The sequence below is a fragment of the Phycodurus eques genome, chromosome 2, assembly GCF_024500275.1.
Source record: "Phycodurus eques isolate BA_2022a chromosome 2, UOR_Pequ_1.1, whole genome shotgun sequence".
NCBI classification, from domain to species: domain Eukaryota; kingdom Metazoa; phylum Chordata; class Actinopteri; order Syngnathiformes; family Syngnathidae; genus Phycodurus; species Phycodurus eques.
The window spans coordinates 6,465,308-6,485,200 of NC_084526.1; the positions used below are offsets into that span (position 1 = coordinate 6,465,308).

Here is a 19,893-nt window from a genome sequence, read left to right on the forward strand (position 1 = left end):
CACTGCATTTTTGGGTCCAACCACTGGCTACCCACGTGATGAGATATTTCAGCAAAGCAACCGCTTGCTCTCAAACAGAGGCACGGCGGTGTGACCCGCCTAGCCAGCCAGACCTCGGGACAATTGGTCCCAGAAAATTGGCAAAGCTGAACTTTCTTCTTCATTCCAGTCGCCACTCAGGTCAAACTTCATCCCCATAGCGAACAGCATCCTTGGCCGCTGCTTCAAACCGTGAGTCAAACTTTGCTATTTACCAAATTAAGTACAAATTGGTGCATCCCTTGCTACTTGCCTTAGTCATTGATTACATTCTGGTAGAATAAAAAATGAAACCTGACAAAATCCGTGGACTGTGCTCTTTGTTTTGTGAAACAAAGATTTGAACTTCTAACGTCAGATAACCAACTCAAATTACATACTGTAGCAACCCTTTAGAAATAAGTGATTTATCAATGTTTTGTCTTTGCTCTGACCTGGTTACAACAAATGAAGCAACGCAGTGCCGCTTTTCACGATAAAGATCGTATACTGGGTAATAACAGTTATTTTATCTGACTAGTGGTCACGAGAGGTACTGCTGGCGATCCCTTTCATGATCTTACAGCAAATTAAGTCCATTTATTGAATAACTGACTCCATATCGACTCAGCCAGAAAAAAAACCAAAATTAATTGTGGTCATTGCATATTCTTACTAGGGCATCAGCTCACCTGCAGCATATTGGTGAGATATATGGCGATACTTTGCATTAGCATGCGGTTGGGTCTTAGCTTGGCACTTTTCTTGCTAGCGATGTAGCTGTTGCTCTGACTAATCAGCTGCCTCATCTCCTCCAGGACTGTGCGTGTATCAATGTTGTCACACAGAGCCTCGTGGATGGCTGACTTTCTGTCCAAAAAACTAGAGAACACAGACAATACAAAAACAGCTTTTAATTATTTGCAACTGTGCAGGGGTGGCGCCATGGATTTGGATGAACACGCCTACAACATTGAGTTCTAGAGTATGGGAAAGTCCTGGAAATGATGAAAATGACCTAAAAGTAACAACAACAAAGCAACAAAGTTGGAGTACCTGGAGAACACCAGATCGAGATTCAAAAGACAGACCTCAGAACTGTAATGTGCTGACTAGGACACTGTGCTGCCTATACAGTACTTTATACACACATTAATACATTATAGCAAAAAAGTAACACTACACCAAGAAGGTTCTGCTTTTCATTTAAGTTTGTTTGACAGCAAATTTATTTCATAACCTCCCAACTTTGTGGAGGGGTGGATCAGACAAGAACGAACCAAGTTTTGGTGAATTTTTTAGTAACTATTCTTATCAGCTTCAACATGCAACATCACCATTCTTCTCTCCTACCTTTCATTAAGCGCCACCTCTGCTGCTTCCCACTTTTCAAACTGCCCGGTGATGTCAGTAGTTGCACGCAGAATGTCCTTCACATTCAAGAAGAACTCCTGTTGCACAAAAGGGAAGAGAACTACAAATTATAAAATATTATTTTTACTATTATATACAATAAACAAATGTTTGCGTGCGAGAGATCAATTTTGCCTGTATCACATACATTCAGGAACTTCTCGTATTGGACAACTAACTCCATAGTGTTGGGAGAGTAATCCAAGGTATCTTTCCACGAATGCATCAAGAAAGCCAAACGGAGCTGGCGGGCTGCAATAACAACCAGGAAGAGTAGTTAGACCATTTTCGATTCAGTCTGAATTATTTTTCTTGAATATTCTCAACATCTCACAGACACTTGTAAGGTGAAAATTTCTTTTTTTAATCTCTTAAGATAATAAAAGACACGTACATTGAGACAAGTGTAAACAGAGAATAAGCCTTGGCACAGACTGTATTAGTGGTTGCCTATTAAAAAGCTGTGCTGAGTAGGTTGGTTCTATTTTTAACATGTCTCTCTGAAGAGGGTACCATCCTCATGGGTCTGTTGTGGTGCCAGTTGCCAAAAAAGCAATCCCATCACATTGAATTATTTTTCGACCAGTGGTGTTTACCTAATTTGTTTAAAGAGTCAATAGAGGCATACAAGATGCCACAGCAAGCTTACTTAATTGGTTATATAAGCATCTTGAAGGTAGTAGAATAATGTCAGGCTTCTATTTGTTGACTTTTCTTAAGCCTTTAACACAATTCAGCCCCATGTTATAAGCTGACAAACTGACAAATTATTTTGGCCTGGATGCGGTCTTGTGGGCTGGATTTTAGATTTCCTTTCAAATAAAATTTAACAAGTAAGAAAGAATGGAGCACTGTCCAGCCTACACACATCCTCCAGTGGTTCACCTCAAGGCATCCAGGTGCTTAAAAGAGCCAAGTCTATCTGTATGGATGCTACTCATCCTCTCAATTCCTTCTCGTGTCCCTCTAGCTACCAAAAACAGACTTAAGTAGTCTTTTGTACCTCTCCATCCAGGGTTCCATGTATAATACGCACCCCCAAAGTTGACCTCAAACTTCTGGAAAACCCTTCTACCCATGTATAATGTAGTTTTAAAATGCATGATTTTGCTTCTACCCATATGATCAAAACGAAGTATTATCTGTATTTTGTTAGTTTTTTTTAAGAATTATTCTGAAGTTAAGCACTTTATTTGAACACGTAATACTTATTTAATTGCTCTTATTTTGAAATTCACAGCCCTACTTTTATTTAGTAAACGAGAAAACAAACAGTTGTGCTCATACTGCATGTTTGATTACCCAGGCAGAATTTTTAAGAGAACAATTCTTTAAAGAAAACATGAAGGACCAGGCGAAACACATTTAATTTTATGTTAATGGAATTAAAATTAAACAGTCAAGCATTTCAGAAAACCTTTATCACTAAACAAAACATAACCATAAACAAATTAATGCTGGTTGTTGTTCAGTCATATTAAAAAATATATATATATTTCACAAATTCTGTCTAGGGATGTAAACTTATGAGCACAACTGTACATCTATGCAGTCATATGTACCCCTGACATCCATCCATCCATTTTCTGAGCCGCTTCTCCTCACTAGGGTCGCGGGGGTGCTGGAGCCTATCCCAGCTGTCATCGGGCAGGAGGCGGGGTACACCCTGAACTGGTTGCCAGCCAATCGCAGGGCACATAGGAACAAACAACCATTCGCACTCACAGTCATGCCTACGGGCAATTTAGAGTCTCCAATTCATGCATGTTTTTGGGATGTGGGAGGAAACCGGAGTGCCCGGAGAAAACACACGCAGACACGGGGAGAACATGCAAACTCCACACAGGCGGGGACGGGGATTGAACCCGGGTCTTCAGAACTGTGAGGCTGACGCTCTAACCAGTCATCCACCGTGCCGCCTACCCCTGACATATTGGAATGAAAGTGTAGGCTACACCTTTTTCATAACCTCTAGATGGCGCTGGCATATTGGAATGAAAGTGTACAGCTTTTTTTATAACCTCTAGATGGCGGCATACATTTATAAAATGTGAAAGTCCCCCCCCCCCCCCCCCCCCCATACCCATGTATAATGCGCACTATTGGATATTGATATATAACATTATAAGTGAGAACTTACGGTAATTTGCCCCCATAAATATTTTGTAACAGTTTGTAACACGCAGTTCAATTTTGAACATAGACTTGCTATTAAAGGTTGTTTCACAAGCTAACAAACTGCCTATCTCCATGTATACTGTAGGTTTACAATCAGTATGTTTACACACACACACAAATATAATGTAATTACTGTTAAGGACATTACTTTAAATTCATTCGTCAATTACATATTGTTGATGTCCATTCTTTCAAAATTAAGATTTACCAGATACGCCAATGTTCTTCTTGGACGATCTTGCACTCACTCTATAAGATTCATTACTTTTATAGCAAACCTTTACCGGTTTTAAATGTCATGGACTAACAAAATACAGCAGTATTATTTCAAGTCTATTTGAATTCAAATTTAAATAAATAGAAAAATGCAATTTTTGTGTTAAAATACCGGTTTGATTTGGATTTGCTCAGTCACTACACTTTAAAAGGGACACTTCACTGTTGTTTTCCTATCTATATACTTTAAAATACGGACTTCTTTCAGATGATGTAGCATGTATTTATTTCACTGTTGGTCTCAATGCGCCCCCATCGACTTCGTTTTCTGTTGGGAATTAATGCAAAATTTGTGTTTGCTATCTTTCCACCTTAGACTGGACCATGTGCAGAAAGCCAGCTCTGTATACATCCATTCCTTTCCCATACCGCTTATCTTCACAAGGGTCACGGGTATGCTGGAGCCTATCCCAACTGACGCTAGGCGATCAGCAGACCACACCCTGAGCTGGTCGCCAGCAAATCGCAAGGCACATACAGTATAAACAAAACCATTCGCACTCACATTCACACAATTTAAAATATTCAATTAACCTCCCGGCGGCACGGTGAACGACTGGTTAGAGCGTCAGCCTCACAGTTCTGAGGACCCGGGTTCAATCCCCGCCTGTGTGGAGTTTGCATGTTCTCCCCGTGCCTGCGTGGATTTTCTCCGGGCACTCCGGTTTCCTCCCACATCCCAAAAAAATAAATTAATTGGAGACTCTAAATTGCCCGTAGGCATGACTGTGAGTGCGAATGGTTGTTTGTTTCTATGTGCCCTGCGATTGGCTGGCAACCAGTTCAGGGTGTACCCCGCCTCCTCCCCGATGACAGCTGGGATAGGCTCCAGCACGCCCACGACCCTAGTGAGGAGAAGCGGCTCAGAAAATGGATGTATGGATGAATTAACCTCCCATGCATGTTTTTGGAATATGGGAGGAAACCAGAGGAAGTGTATACATGCGATAGAATTGTGTGGGTGAGTTAATCAAATTTTTTAAAATTCTAAAAGGGTCAGATTAAGGTCTTTTTAAACATTTGGTTTCAATTCATTTAACGTAATATTTAGGTATTCTGTAGCGCGTGTAAACAGTGGATGTCAGAAAGGGCAGATTAATAGTGAAAATGGTTCATAAACTGTACATTAGTTCCAAAATAAAAATTAAATAACAAAAAACATCAACGACAAAAAAACAAACTGTACAGTACATATCCCATAAATGTGTCAAATAGCTTCTCATATTAGGGTTGCCGCTAACATAGCCCAGGATGCAAGTTTTATCTTGGTGACATTGGTGTTTACAACAGTAAAACACATTCGGTCCACAAATACAAAATCGGTCATTCCAGTTTAACAGACTCAAATCAAGTAAAATTGGTTTCAACACATTTTACTCAAGTCAGTTCGCCGTAAAAGTTTTGTCTGCTGCTTAGTCCACCACTACTAAAATAAATTGTCATTGTTGACTTAACCCTCTGAAGCATGAATTATGAAAGCCTTAGTATTCAACATTTCCTTTTCCCCTCCAAAAATATGATTTTTCATAAAGTTACAGACATGTCCAATCCAGTGGACTACAGGACCAAAGGAACGCTATGCACCAGAGGGTTAATTGTACTCACTTCAAGTAAAATCCATGAGAGAAAAGGCGAACTAGAACCCATACCTGTATTATTTGCCAAGGCTTCCTTAATGGTAATGAAATTCTTCAGCGATTTCGACATCTTGCATCCTGCAATTGTCAGATGACCAGTGTGCAAGAAGTAACGGACCCAGTAATCATTCTCAAAGAAAGCCTAGGAAGAATAAAAACACAAAATGAATTTATTTGATTATATTAGCAGCTAACCCCGTTTCACACTAGCTTTAATGTTAATGATAGAAAGTTTTCACTTTTGTACCTCAGACTGAGCCAGCTCATTGTCATGATGGGGGAATCTGAGATCAAAACCCCCACCGTGAATGTCCATAGACTCCCCAAGGATGGAGCCAGCCATGGCCGAGCACTCAATATGCCAGCCAGGCCTTCCCTATTAAAACATTCAAAAGACCAAAGCCTTTATAGTCTTCAATCAATTGTATGCATGTAAAAGTCTCTCAATTAGGAAGGGAAACGGAAACAATTCTCACCTTTCCCCATGGAGAGTCCCATGAAGGCTCTCCATGCTTGGACGCTTTCCACAAGGCAAAGTCATTGGGCGATTTTTTCTCACTTAATCTGTCAACAGAAATGCTCAGGTCACCTAGAAAACAGATGAAACTAAATAGATGATAGAGCTCCAAATTATACCTCAACTGGTGGGGTTATACACATCTAGCTTTTGAGACTGGGCATTTTAGGATTGACCATGGTCTCCCAAAAATATGTAAACAAGCCATTTTATGGTAAGTCATGTAAAATTCACCACTGTAATCTTCCCAAAAATATAATCACGTACCTTCTCCCTCTTGTAAAGCCTTCTGATCTCCAACTGCTTCTGGCACTAGTTTGGCGTACGAGTGCTGTGGACTGGCATCAAACTTTGCAGTGTTAAAGTAAACAGAGCCATTCGATTCATACCTGTAAACAACATTTTCCCCATTACCATTTATACTGAAATTCGAAAGGTTTTATTAGTGTTATAAGCAGTAATATTGGCACACTCTTCTTTACCCATAGCCATTTGCGACAATCTTCTTCACAAACTCTACGATTTCTGGCACATATTCACTGACACGAGTCAGGACATCAGGAGGAAGAACCTGGAGAACAGAAAGATCATTTTAGCAAAGTACTACAAAAAGAAAAAAATACACTTTACAGTTTATAACCAACTTATATTAAGCAATGCCATTTTTTTCTTTCCAATATTTTATATATTTAATACAGAGTATTAATTCAATACAAGAAGTACATTTTTCTTGGGTAGACAACAGGACAGACACTAACTGAGTGGTTTGTGACCAACGTTAGCTTTCATATAAAACCGTCCCTGCTACTTACGTTCAAGGCGTCCATATCTTTATGGTACTCCCCCTCCCAAAATGTAGGCAGAACTGAGAAGATTGAGTTGTCTGTGACTTCACTTCCATACAGACCATCCAGCCAGTCAGAGAGCATGTCTTTGGCATTTGACAGTAATGCCTAGAGGAAAGATGTTTTAATACTGTATCTTCATGTCAACAGTCACTAAAATACTGAAACGACATTCAAATCTATTACATTAAATGATAAAGACTTGTGTAATTTGACATATTTTAACTTGTGTTAAGTTTATCAATTCTTAACCTAGTATCTTATCCCCATGTTTTTTTTATATTATCCATTCATAGACATTTATGACTGTGCCATCCATGCAATGACGTGGGGGGGGGGGGGCACTAAATTTTTGAAAACAGATGAGTCTTTCTCCATACAGATTAGGGAAGGATCCAACAGCTGAACTCCCTCTTCGCTTTGTGATCATAAATGAGGAGGAGTTGAGAGAATAGGGGATTTGAAGAGGTGATTACAGTGTGAGAAGGGCCTTTTGTAAGAGAGACCTTACGGTTTGTTTGTAACTATTCTTCCTCCATCCAGCAAATATTTTCCCTCTACCCTCAGCTTTACAGCAGTTGAGAAGATACTATATAGGTATTCATCCAGTCATTTTCCACAACACATATCTTCACTATGGTCGCGGGCATGTTTGAGCCTATCTTCGCTGACTTATGGCCGAGAGGTGGGGTACACCCTCAACTGGTCGCCAGCCAATCGCAGCTGTATAGGTATTTGGGGGACATTTATCCCTCTTCTTTGCTCCTTATAGTTGGAGACATGCAAGACCATTTGCCCCACTGTGGCTACTTGTGACTGCTTGCTGATAATGTGTTGGGAAAAGTGCAGTGGCATGGAAACCTGCGCTGATGCCTGGGGGGCACAGGAGTAGTGTATGCTCCCCAAACCAATCTGTCGACGGGGTGGGGTGTGGGTGAGATCGATACACAGTCGCCGTTAGATGCCCCATAAACCTGATTGTATGCTCCTTAAAGCTGATCGTCAACGGGGTGGAGGGTGCTTGGATGCCCCACCTTCCACCTCCCTTTGCACATGTCTGGGAATGTCTGTCTTCTTGTCAAGCATTATGTACGCATACCTTGACCCTCAAAACTCTGTGGCGTTTCGTACTTTGTATGCATTTTCCTTGAAACATACTGTAAGGTATGTTTCTGGGACTTTGTGAATAGGAATAAAGCATGTATAAAGCATCTTAAAGCATGTAACATGCCAGACTTTTAGTGAATGTTGTGAAGCCAACATTACACAAGCAGAGGGGGGTAGACCCATTTTGAAAAGGTATAAATACTGAAGGATTTAGCTCGAATGAGTCTTTTTTTCTTTTCTTCTTCTGTTCGTGTCGTTTTTGTTTCACTGTCCAAGGGGGGGGAGACTTGGACGTCTGCACTTAGGTAACCTCTTTGCTTTCTACTAATACATTGCAATTGTGATCAGACCATCTGCCGCTTCAAGTGTTTATTTTTGACAGAGCTATTTCATAGGGCGTAAAGGACTCCTCAGTTCTAAGGTTATCTTATCACCAAGTTCCAACAATAAGCCTGACTGTGAATCGGTCTCCTCTGACATCCTCCTGCCTGATTTGAGGCTGAATGCGACCCGGCGGCGGGGGCCACTGATGGTATTTGCTGACTCAGAAAGCGCACCTGCAAATCACTGAGGACCTTCCCAAGTTAACAAGTAGGAGTCGGGGCTGGTAAGAAATTTATTTTTTTACTCAACAATACACAGTTTTACTAAGATTAAATGTAAAAAGGTAAGTAAAACAAAGTTGTTTCCTTGTGAAGGAAATACATTAGTGGTTATAATTAAGGTGAAGTCTTACCTGGGCCAGAGGTTCCACCACATCATCTGCAGCTTTACTCTCCAACGCTGCCTGCAGAGGCTGCAGAGTGCCGGTGATGGCGGCATCAAGTCTTTCTAGCATCTGTTTCTTATCTGGGTCTGTAGTAGAGGTCAAACGGGCCTGAAAGGGCTGAGGATAACAAGTCAGTAATTTCAAATCATACAACCACTACTACACATTTTCAAATCTCCACAGTTAAAGTTTTAGTGTAACCTGCACTTTTTTGGTCACACAAACTTAAGGCTGATAAATAGAAAGTTGAATTTTGTAACATCTCACCACTCGGGCAGTCAGCACATCCTTCAGTATTTGAGCAGCTTGTGTTTTTTTTTCCTTGTACTGGTCTAGCAGATAGTTCTGACGTGCCCTTTTAATTATCTGACAGAGACAAAAATGTACAAGTCAATTTCTCTGACAGAATGATTGATACAGGCAGTATAATTACAATCATAGTCACTTAATTTCCCTCAGTGGAAAAAAAAAAAAAAAAGGCTTTTCAAGTGGTATTAAACATGGCACTAATAAGAACTCTGGTCAACAGTTTATCACAAGGAATATGACAACAAAGTGTTGGTTAATATTCTTCAATTTCAACATAAACTTGAGGATGCCATAATGTGTCAGGAACAAGAAAAGCTGCTGTGTAAGAATAGCAATATAAAAGAAAATTGGACCCACACTGCAAATCCTCCAAGCCATGCTGCCTCGTGCAGCCACACATTCTCCTGTTTGCCTTTATTATTATTATTATTTTTTTTTTAAAGCGCCTGGCTTGTGCGCCTTTTACCTACGCGGATTCTTTGGTAATGACTTATGACAGTGCATAACCCGTGAACGTGTGCGTAACCACCAGTGAGACATGACACATTGAAGCTCTAACTCCTGGAGGCTCCAGACCCGTCGCCATGGGTGGACTCTAGTGGGCCGTGCCTGCCCACAAAGATGCTTGTGCTTCCCCCCTCTAAATACTGACATTTCATTTTCCCATTGCTGCCACCCATTCAGTCCACACTAGTAGCCAGCTGCAGCTTTCACCTTACAATCTCAAAAACATGCAGCTTGAGTTTTTATTTTTTTAAATAAGGAAATAAAACAAAAACAGGATTGTAGTCATTAATCTGCACACAAAAACACAACACAATATAACAGGAATGACGGTGAAAGGACTAAAAACTTTGCATTCCTAGCAGTGCTGGCTGACTATATTAAGAAAAACAATGTATCTAGTCTTACAGTATACAGTGTTCCCTCACCACTTCACGCTTCACGGCTTTTTCCAAAATATTCATAAAAAAAACAAAACATACAGCCATATTGCGGAAAGACGCGTTGTTTCATGTTGATGCGTGCGAGAGAAGGTTTCCCTGCATACCAAACAAAGAGATAAGTTGACTCGGAGGCTTTGTACATGCCTGTACTGTACGGGCACTCATACAATGATTTAATTGATTAGTTAAGCAAGCCCTTACAACGGCGCCGCTGCGAAAGCTTCCTCCGGGACGCCCAAGAGGAAGAAGAAGATGATGACCATCAGTGAAAAAGTGAAACTTTTAGATTTGATCAAAGAGGGCAGAAGTTTTGCATCAGTGGCATGAATGAATCTACACTGCGGTACATCAAGAAAGAAGCAAACATCCGCAAAACTGCTTCAATAACCTTCAATAAAGATGCGAAATGTGTGGCAACTATGCGTAATAAGAGAATTGGGAAAATGGAAGCTGCATTGTGGATTGCAGGGAAAAGAAGAGGCTGAAGAAGGTGCTGATGAATGTTAATTACTGTATAATACATTTTAATTACTTTATAAGGTTTTATAATTAAAGATTTAAGTAAATGTGTACTGTTGTAATCTTTGTCTCATATATGTAAAGTATAAATACTGTTTACATACTTTAAACATTCTGGTACCCACATACACATCCACGAAAATTCCTCGGGGGGAGGGCGGAAATCCTACTTCGCATTATTTCACCTTTCGCGGGGGGTTCTGGTCCCCATTAACCGTGAAAAACGAAGGAATTCCATATCATCATAGTGTGACCATAGTGTTTTAACTAAAGCATTTTGATGCAAATAATAATGTTCCTAGTAATCTATTTTTACAATTATGTACTGTATTACAAAAGAACACATTCACTCCCATTTATGCAGTGTCCCTGAACGCACCTCACGCACTCACGCAGCTCCCACGTGACTGCCTAGTTTCATTCTGAAGCAGTAAGGGCTAGCGCATTTTGTGGCACTGGCATAAGGTCTTGGCTGCTCGCGGTCACTTCCGGCTCACATCCCCAGCTCATCGTGGCATATGCCGGGGAATGTCTTCTTGAACTCGAAATATGTATAACAGCAATCATCCAAATACCTCCTGAAATCAAATAATGAACTCTTTTCTCAATTTTGTGTTGGACTTTGTACATTCTGCCCATAAGAGTATATTATTTTTTCTCTTTATGTTTGAATGTTAAAATTGATGTTTTTATTTTTACTTTCGTGTGTTGATTGTGTATAAAGTCTCTTGGGGCATGAAGCGTTTACAATCAAGTTAATTTTTCAAATGATCAAGTTCAGTTTTTTAAAGAATAGCGACATTAATTTTCTTAGCATTGCCTTTGGGATCATTGTTAATTTCTTTATTAGAGACTGTGAAGGTGAGGCAGCTATTACGTCACCTTCGTTAATGCCACAACAGTTTCTCAATATGCCGAGAGCCACCAATAGCAAGCAAGGCGGTGAGCCAGTGATGTGAGCCGGCAATGTGAGTCGTGGCTGAAGAAAAAGTGACATATTTCATGCCATGAGGAACCAAGACCTTAACAGGTGCCCCAAAACATGCCAGCTTTCTCTTCTGAAGAGCAAAATAGGAAATGCATCAGTTGGTTGGTTGATGGAAAATGGGCAATAGCTAAGATACTTTGCACGGTCAAAAGTGCACTCCATGCTACTGTATATGTCGACAGTTTTTCAGCGCAAGGAAACTTGCCTTAACTTTAGGAGCTTCCACAGCGATGTGGAAACTCTTTTTCATCTGCGTAGTTGCTTTTGAAAAGGACCTCACTCAAAATTTACAATTTGATTGGATGGATGGGTTGGTGAGGAGGATCTGTGCTAAGAGACACCGCCTCACTGTAGCTTTGATTAAAAAATAAACACAAAAATGCACATCATTTTGTTTTATAAAGGTAATTAGAAGTTGCACTTCTTGAGATGGCAGAGGCATGCATGATGATGTGAAAAACGCAAACATAAACAGTCCAAAATAAGTTATTTCACTTAAATCAAATCTATTTTGAAAGTCATACTTTCTGGTTTGTTCTTACTTTGTCATCTATGTCTGTGATGTTCATGCAGTAATAGACGTCATATTTGAAGTAGTCCTTCAATATCCTTCTCAGAATATCAAATGAGATGTATGACCTGGAAAGACATCAGGAATCAGAAAGTCAGTATGAAGGAAAGATGAGTTTGTGGAATGCTTTTCACTGCATCCAGTTTACCTGGCATGCCCCATGTGAGAGGCGTCATACACTGTTGGCCCACAGCTGTACCATGTGACCTTGTTTCCATTCTGAGGAACAAATAGCTCCTAAAATATTTCAAAAGAAGAAAGTTAATAGTTGATTACATGTTCTGTTGAAAACTTATCTGATGTCCCTCAATTTTTTTAAGGGGCATTAGTATGTGTAGATATAAGGTTTGAACATTGCCTACTTTGACAATGTTGACACTAAACACACCAGTAATGCATAAAACGCAGTGCATGTTGCAGACATGAACATACACAAAGATACAGTAAATGGGAGTTTAAAAAGGGGAAAGCGCAGAATTCCAAAGTCAAAATTTCCACATCTTCAGAACATGCCTGTGAAATGCTTAGTATATATGTAAAGTATGAAGATGCAGCACACTTTTCATAATCTTTTAACATACCTCTTGAAAACAGTTATTAAATAAATACACAGCATAACTTGGCATGAAGTGAAAAGGAAGCTCTGTGTTTTCAAAATTATTGACTAGCATTAGCAACACTACCATTGATGAAACTGCAACTGTGACAGTTTGCAGATTTTCAGTCATTTTATCTGATTTAGGAGAGTTCAATTTTGATGGCTTTCTTAATTCATTTAATTCCAGCCATTTTCCAAAAAAGAACCCCCCTCAGTACCAGCCATTTTAGAGGCTTTTGCCCGATCTTTGAAGGCACACAGAATATTGTGTTCTATGGCTATATAAACATGGCACCCACCAAAATAAAGATTAGAGTTCCATCTTTCAAACAAAAATAAAAAAGCTTGTTTCTCCCTTTTTCAATTTTTTAGTAATTTGCGGTAGAACATCGGTAATACCAAAATTGTAAATTGTATGATGCACAGCTGCCATCTAGTGTCCGTTTTTAATGGGGATTAAAATTGCTCTCAGGCCTAATCCTATGGGGAGGAGTGACGTCAGCCCCCTTCTGAAGACTGCCTGCACAAAAACCATCAAAGACGTAAAACTACATCTTTGGGATTAGGTGATCAAGTTCTAAAAGACGCAAAACTACGTTTTTGGTATTAAATGGGTTAAGAGTAGTAGTGGCTGACCAAGTATTCAATTTAAACAATATGAACAACATCAAGATCGGACTCAACCATGGTCAACCTTCCTCCTTTGCAACAGGTCTTTTGGTCCTAAAATCTTTGTAGCAACAGTTCTTTTGTGAAAATGACCTATGCGAAAATGTCACTTAAAACATTACCCGTACAGTATTTAAAAGACAGCAAACTACAATACTTTACATACTTTTGCTCTGGTGAGACTGTTGTAGAGTCGAAGTTGGGGAACCGCTGTTCCAGATGGTGGAGACCACTGAGGCTGTACCCTCTTTCCTTTCCCTGAAATCAGATTGCCAAAAGCATTAAACAGGGCAAACCTTTACTTCATTTGCTGCAAATACATTACAAGCAAACGCTGATTATGATTGATGTCATTCCTTGGTCCACCTTTTACAAACAAAAATTATAAATGAATTGGGTCCTTGTTGAGATACAAGACAATACTGGACCACAGTAACCAACTGAACATGGTGTGTCTTCTTTTCCTTTTGGCTTGTCCCGTTAGGCGTCGCCACAGCGCGTCATCCTTTCCCATGTAAGCCTATCTCCTGCATCCTCCTCTCTAACACCAACTGCCCTCATGTCTTCCCTCACTACATCTATCAACCTTCTCTTTGGTCTTCCTCTCGCTCTCTTGCCTTGCAGCTCCATTCTCATCATCCTTCTGCCAATATACTCACTCCTTCTCCTCTGGACGTGTCCAAACCATCGAACTCTGCTCTCTCTAACTTTGTCTCCAAAACATCTAACCTTGGCCATCCCTTGGATGAGCTCATTTCTGATTTTATCCAACCTGGTCACTCCTAGAGAGAACCTCACAATCTTTATTTCCTTCACCTCCAGCTCTTCCTTCCTGTTGTCTCTTCAGTGCCACTGTCTCTAATCCGTACATCATGGCTGGCCTCACCACTGTTTTATAAACTTTGCCCTTCATCCTATCAGAGACTCTTCTGTCACATAACACACCTGACACCTACCTCCACCCGTTCCAACCTGCTTGGACCAGTTTCTTCACTTCCTGACCACACGCACCATTGCTCTGGACTGTTGACCCCAAATATTTAAAGTCCTCCACCCTCCCTCTCTCTTCTCCCTGTAGCCTCACTCTTCCCATTCCACCCTTTTCACTCATGCACATATTCTGTTTTACTTGGTCTAATCTTCATTCCTCTCCTTCCCAGTACATGCCTCCACCTTTCTAACTGTTCTTCCACCTACTTCCTGCAAATCAAAATTTCATCTGTGAACATCATGGTCCACGGGGACTCCAGTCTAACCTCATCTGTCAGCCTATCCATCACCACTGCAAACAAGAAGGGGCTGTCACACCTACAGCACACCTCACCACTGTTCTGCTGCCCTCATACATGTCCTGTACTATTCTAACATACTTCTCTGCCACTCCAGACTTCCACATGCAGTACCGCAGTTCCTCTCTGGGTACTCTGTCATAGGCTTTCTCTAGATCTACAAAGACACAATGTAGCGCCTTCTGACCTTCTCTGTACTTTTCCATCAACATCCTCAAGGCAAATAATGCATCTGTGGTACTCTTTATAGGCATGAAACCCTACTGTTGCTCGCAAATACTCCCTTCTGTCCTGAGTCTATTCTCCACTAAGCTTTCCCATAACTTCATTGTGTGGCCCATCAACTTTATTCCTTTATAGTTCCCACAGCTGTGCATATCACCTTTGTTCTTAAAAATGGGCACCAGCACACTTTTCCCCCAATTCTCAGTTATCTTCTCACCCACTAGAATTCTGTTGAACAAGCTGGTCATAAACTCCATAGCCACCTCTCTGAGATGCTTCCATACCTCCACAGGCATTTTATCAGGACCAACTGCCTTTCCATTATTTAGTGCCCTTTTAACTTCCCCCTTATTAATCATTGTTACTTCCTGGTCCACCACACTCTCCTCTTCTACTCCTCTTTCTCTCCGATTTTCCTCATTCATCAGCTCCTCATAGTATCCTTTCCATCTATCCAGCACACTGCTGGCACCAGTCAACACATTTCCATCACTATCCTTAATTACCCTAACCTGTTACACATTCTTCCCATCTCTATCCCTCTGTCTTGCCAACCTGTATAGATATTTTTCTCCTTCTTTAGTGTCCAACCTGGCATACATGTCATCATATGCCTCTTGCCACCTCTACCGTCGCATCTCCACTCAGATCTTTGGAAATGTGCGAAGTTCCATCCTGCTTCAAACGCTCCACCATCATTCCAGTCCCCAAGAAACCTGCAATCTCTAGTCTGAATGACTACAGGCCTGTCGCTTTGACATCTGTGGTCATGAAGTCCTTTGAACGTCTCGTGCTGGACCACCTCAAGAGTGTCACAGGTCCCCTGCTGGACCCCCTGCAGTTTGCCTACCAAGCGAACAGGTCTGCGGATGATGCAGTCAACATGGGACTGCACTTCATCCTAGAACACCTCGACAGTGCAGGGACCTACGCGAGGATCCTGTTCGTGGACTTCAGCTCAGCGTTCAACACCATCATCCCTGAACTCCTTTCAACCAAGCTTCTCCAGCTCAGCGTCTCACCTGCCATCTGCCAGTGGATTTACAGCTTTCTGACGGGCAGGACACAGCAGGTCAGGCTGGGGGAGGCAACCTCATCCACACGCAGCATCAGCACTGGGGCGCCCCAAGGTTGTGTCCTCTCTCCGCTGCTCTTCTCTCTCTACACGAACGACTGCACCTCAGCGAACCCGACTGTCAAGCTCCTGAAGTTTGCAGATGACACCACTGTCATCGGCCTCATCAAGGACGGTGACGAGTCTGCATATCGACAGGAAGCGGAGCGGCTGGAGCTGTGGTGCGGGCGACACAACCTGGAGCTGAACACGCTCAAGACGGTAGAGATGATCGTGGACTTCAGGAGGCATCCTTCGCCACAGCTGCCCCTCACGTTGTCCAGCTGCCTTGTGTCAACCGTCGAGACCTTCAAGTTCCTGGGAATTACAATCTCTCAGGACCTGAAGTGGGCGAACAACATCAACTCCGTCCTCAAAAAGGCCCAGCAGAGGATGTACTTCCTGCGGCTTCTGAGAAAGCACGGCCTGCCACCGGAGCTGCTGAGACAGTTCTACACAGCGGTCATCGAATCGGTCCTGTGTTCTTCCATCACAGTCTGGTTTGGTGCTGCTACAAAAAAGGACAAGCTCCGACTGCAACGGACAATCAAAACTGCTGAAAGGATTGTCGGTAACCCCCTACCCACCATTGAGGACTTGCACGCTGCCAGAACTAAGACAAGGGCGTGCAAAATCCTCTCGGACCGTCTGCACCCCGGTCACCAGCTCTTCCAGCTCCTTCCCTCAGGTAGGCGCTACCGATCAACGCTAACTAGAACTAGTAGACATTCCAACAGCTTCTTCCCTCTTGCGATCAACTTCTTAAACACCTAACCTATAATTCCATTACAACAAGCTGGCAATTTTTTGACTTGAGTTCGTTGTCACATTTCTGTGGGGCCAATTATTTATTACTTGTGCACTCACTGTAGTTGTCTCGCCATGCTGCACTATTTGCATATACTGGCCACTCATGCCAGAGTAGCATCTGCTCCATTTGCACACTGATTGAGGAGTATCTGTAACATTTGCACAACCGACATTGTCCCAGATGATCGCACTACTTGTCACTTTAAACCGCATACACTCCTTGAAGTCTCAGCGCCCTTTTCACAATGGTCATTGCACCGGACTATTGCAATATTAGTCGTTCGAACTGCTCTAAGTGCTAGAGGACTCTGCATCTTTTTGCACAATTGTTTTTTGTCAATGTCTTTATGTCCCCAAAGTGTTCTGTAAATTGACTGTTTGTTGTACTAGAGCGGCTCCAACTACCGGAGACAAATTCCTTGTGTGTTTTGGACATACTTGGCAAATAAAGATGATTCTGATTCCTTTCTCCTCGGTGCTCTCAGTGTCCCACTTCTTCTTTGCTAACCTCTTTCCTTGTATGATTCCCTGTAGTTTGAGGTTCCACAACCAAGTCTCCTTCTCCATTTTCATACCAGAAGATACACCAAGTACTCTCCTGCTTGCTCAGAACTACTTAGACCAGCTCCTTCCAGAATTTCTCTTTCACCTCTAGGTCACATCCTACCTGTGGGGCATAGGCACTAATCACATTATACATAAAACAACCTCAATTTTAAGTTTCAGCCTCATCACTCGATCTGATACTCTTTTCACCTCCAAGACATTCTTAGCTAACTCTTCCTTTAAAATCTCCCGTACTCCATTTCTCTTCCCATTTACACCATAGTAAAATAATTTGAACCCTGCTCCTAAACTTCTAGCCTTAATGCCTTTCTACCTGCTCTCCTGGACGCACAACATATCCAACATTGCCCCACATTCTCTCCTGTCAGTGGCCGATGACCACTCAGTCGGTCTTTCCATCACACTGGCCTGTGTCAGGACTTGAATCAGACTTTGCCATCTCCCTCTGGAGCAGCCTCATTTCAGGGAGAAGGCCAATTAGGCATAGTGACGCTGAACTGAAACACTTTTTAAATGTGTCTTGGGTGTGTCCTTCCAGGCAACAACTCAAGACTGAAAATGATGACTGTCAACATGATGTTTCTTGGTTCAGGGTGAATACTATGATAAAACTTGTATGATGCATCATATAAAAATCATCAGCTTTTAAGGGTGCATGCAAGCAGAGAACACTTCCCTCACCCAATCACAGTTGGAAGAGGGGGAAAAAATTACATGGCGTTACAAACCTTACTGATTTACCAAACAAACAATATTTAATGTTGTTATTGCAAAATGTCAAATTATTATTAATTGTGTACCTCTCATTTATTGCCCATTTCATTGTACATTTTTCTGTCAAAACGAAAGCACTTTTGAGGTGTGCGTTAGGTCTGTCTACAGCAGTCAAAATTATTCAACCGTAATTTCAAATTGCATTTATATGCAAAGATTGCAAACGTAGAGTAGTTTCCAATAAACCAAGAAAAACAGCTATTTAAATATCAACACAACTAATATTACAATATGTTCTTTTTACAGTAGCCATCGAATGTAACGTGTAATGTATGCAAGCACGTGTATGACTAACAGTGAAAGCGAAAGTGTTAGTGCAGGGGGTGACTATCCACTTTCCCTGCCGGAGGACCTCAACATCCAAGTTGGTTCCACAGACATCAAGACTAGCCTGCTCAGGTCTTCAACACTCTACTCACTGCTGCTGTCTGGGTTCAGGTCCTGCTGGAGGGATGTTATGTGTCTGTACCAACGCAGAGCGTGGACATGTTGTGGGTCTGGGGGCCTGTGGAGAAGCTTAAACGCTTTCTGGTCAGCCTGTGAAGGGCTGAAACCAGCCAGGTAGCTGCGAGTGGTTATGTAGTCATTCAGTGCCGCTGCCAGTGCAGCTTCCTCTTTTATTTGGAGCAAGAAGCCATACTCAAAGGCTGTAAAATAGAAAGAAAGCAAATAGTTGCAGATAAAAGTAGGCTGCGCCAGCCTGAAACAACCAGTAACACCCCTATAAGTTTCCCCTGGAAAGCTGCAAGCAGAGATAGATTTGATAGATACTGTAGTTAGACTTTATTAAGCAGTCAGGAAAAAAAATAAGGACAGGGGAAATGAAAGAAATTCGAAGAAAGCTCATTAAACCCTTTCAGCATTGAGTTATCCAGTTTGTCAAATACTGTATTTAGATTTCATCTTTGATATCATGGCATGCATTATTGTTGCTAAGTGTATTCCCCCCCCCCCCGTCATTTAGATGATGACAGAAGGCACTACAGAATGTAATGGACAATCATGGATCACAATTATAGACACTTGCAGAGGTAATATCAGGATATGCGTATAAACTGTTGAAAGCTTTCATACCGTTTTAGACCATTATTGTACAGTTGCTATAAAAAGTCTACACACCTGTTGAAATGCCAGGTTTTTGTTATATAAAAAAAATTAGACCAACATCTTGGTCTTGCATTCCAAAGAAACATCATTATCCACAGAAAATGAGGGCATAATACAGGAAATGTATATGATGGAGCATAAACCATTGAAAATAAACCATTAATTGAAATCAAAAGACACAAACCAATGAAAGCTTGGCAACCATTTGGATCCTTGTAAAAATAGCATGGTGAATTTTATTTATTTATTTTTAATCCACCTTGCACACAAAGAGTGAAAGTGAACGGTTTCCTGTGGGAATGCACCAATGACTAGGAATGAAAATGAGGCAAACTCAAAACGAAACCGAAATAACCGAGATGTAAGATGGTAGCCCCGCCCCCCGCCTTTTTTTTTAAATTAAAAATAAGTTTTCCCTACACTTCATATAGAAAATCCAGTTACATTTTAGTCAATTTTAGCTAAAACACACTAGTAACTGGGACCATAACTATTAATAATTTTAATTTCAATTTGAAGTTTTAAATCGAGCACAGAAAACAGCTGGATTACTTAATTGTTACGGAAACTCTAATTTACTGACTCGCAGTACCTTACGCACAACATGTCTTGGAAAACTGCTGGCAGCATAATAATAAATAGTTAA

The 19,893-nt window shown here is 41.3% G+C and overlaps 1 protein-coding gene across 3 annotated transcripts in view; it reads right to left on the reverse strand.

Moving 5' to 3' along the window:
* The window catches only part of cars1 (cysteinyl-tRNA synthetase 1), a 35,733-nt gene that overhangs the window by 15,311 nt on the left and 529 nt on the right, over positions 1 to 19,893 (reverse strand). The window contains exons 2-16 of one of the 3 annotated variants that reach the window (XM_061665156.1): positions 18,560 to 18,787; positions 13,528 to 13,619; positions 12,243 to 12,331; positions 12,066 to 12,162; positions 9,028 to 9,126; positions 8,728 to 8,877; positions 6,852 to 6,992; positions 6,522 to 6,610; positions 6,307 to 6,428; positions 5,999 to 6,111; positions 5,770 to 5,898; positions 5,535 to 5,664; positions 1,580 to 1,683; positions 1,372 to 1,469; positions 711 to 900 (exon numbers count right to left, since the gene is read on the reverse strand). In XM_061665156.1, coding sequence (XP_061521140.1) covers positions 711 to 900; positions 1,372 to 1,469; positions 1,580 to 1,683; positions 5,535 to 5,664; positions 5,770 to 5,898; positions 5,999 to 6,111; positions 6,307 to 6,428; positions 6,522 to 6,610; positions 6,852 to 6,992; positions 8,728 to 8,877; positions 9,028 to 9,126; positions 12,066 to 12,162; positions 12,243 to 12,331; positions 13,528 to 13,619; positions 18,560 to 18,787 — 1,871 coding nt within the window. Of the gene's footprint in view, positions 1 to 710; positions 901 to 1,371; positions 1,470 to 1,579; positions 1,684 to 5,534; positions 5,665 to 5,769; positions 5,899 to 5,998; positions 6,112 to 6,306; positions 6,429 to 6,521; positions 6,611 to 6,851; positions 6,993 to 8,727; positions 8,878 to 9,027; positions 9,127 to 12,065; positions 12,163 to 12,242; positions 12,332 to 13,527; positions 13,620 to 15,897; positions 15,993 to 18,559; positions 18,788 to 19,893 lie in introns of those variants that run through there. The other 2 variants (XM_061665176.1, XM_061665167.1) reach the window with 2 other exon arrangements.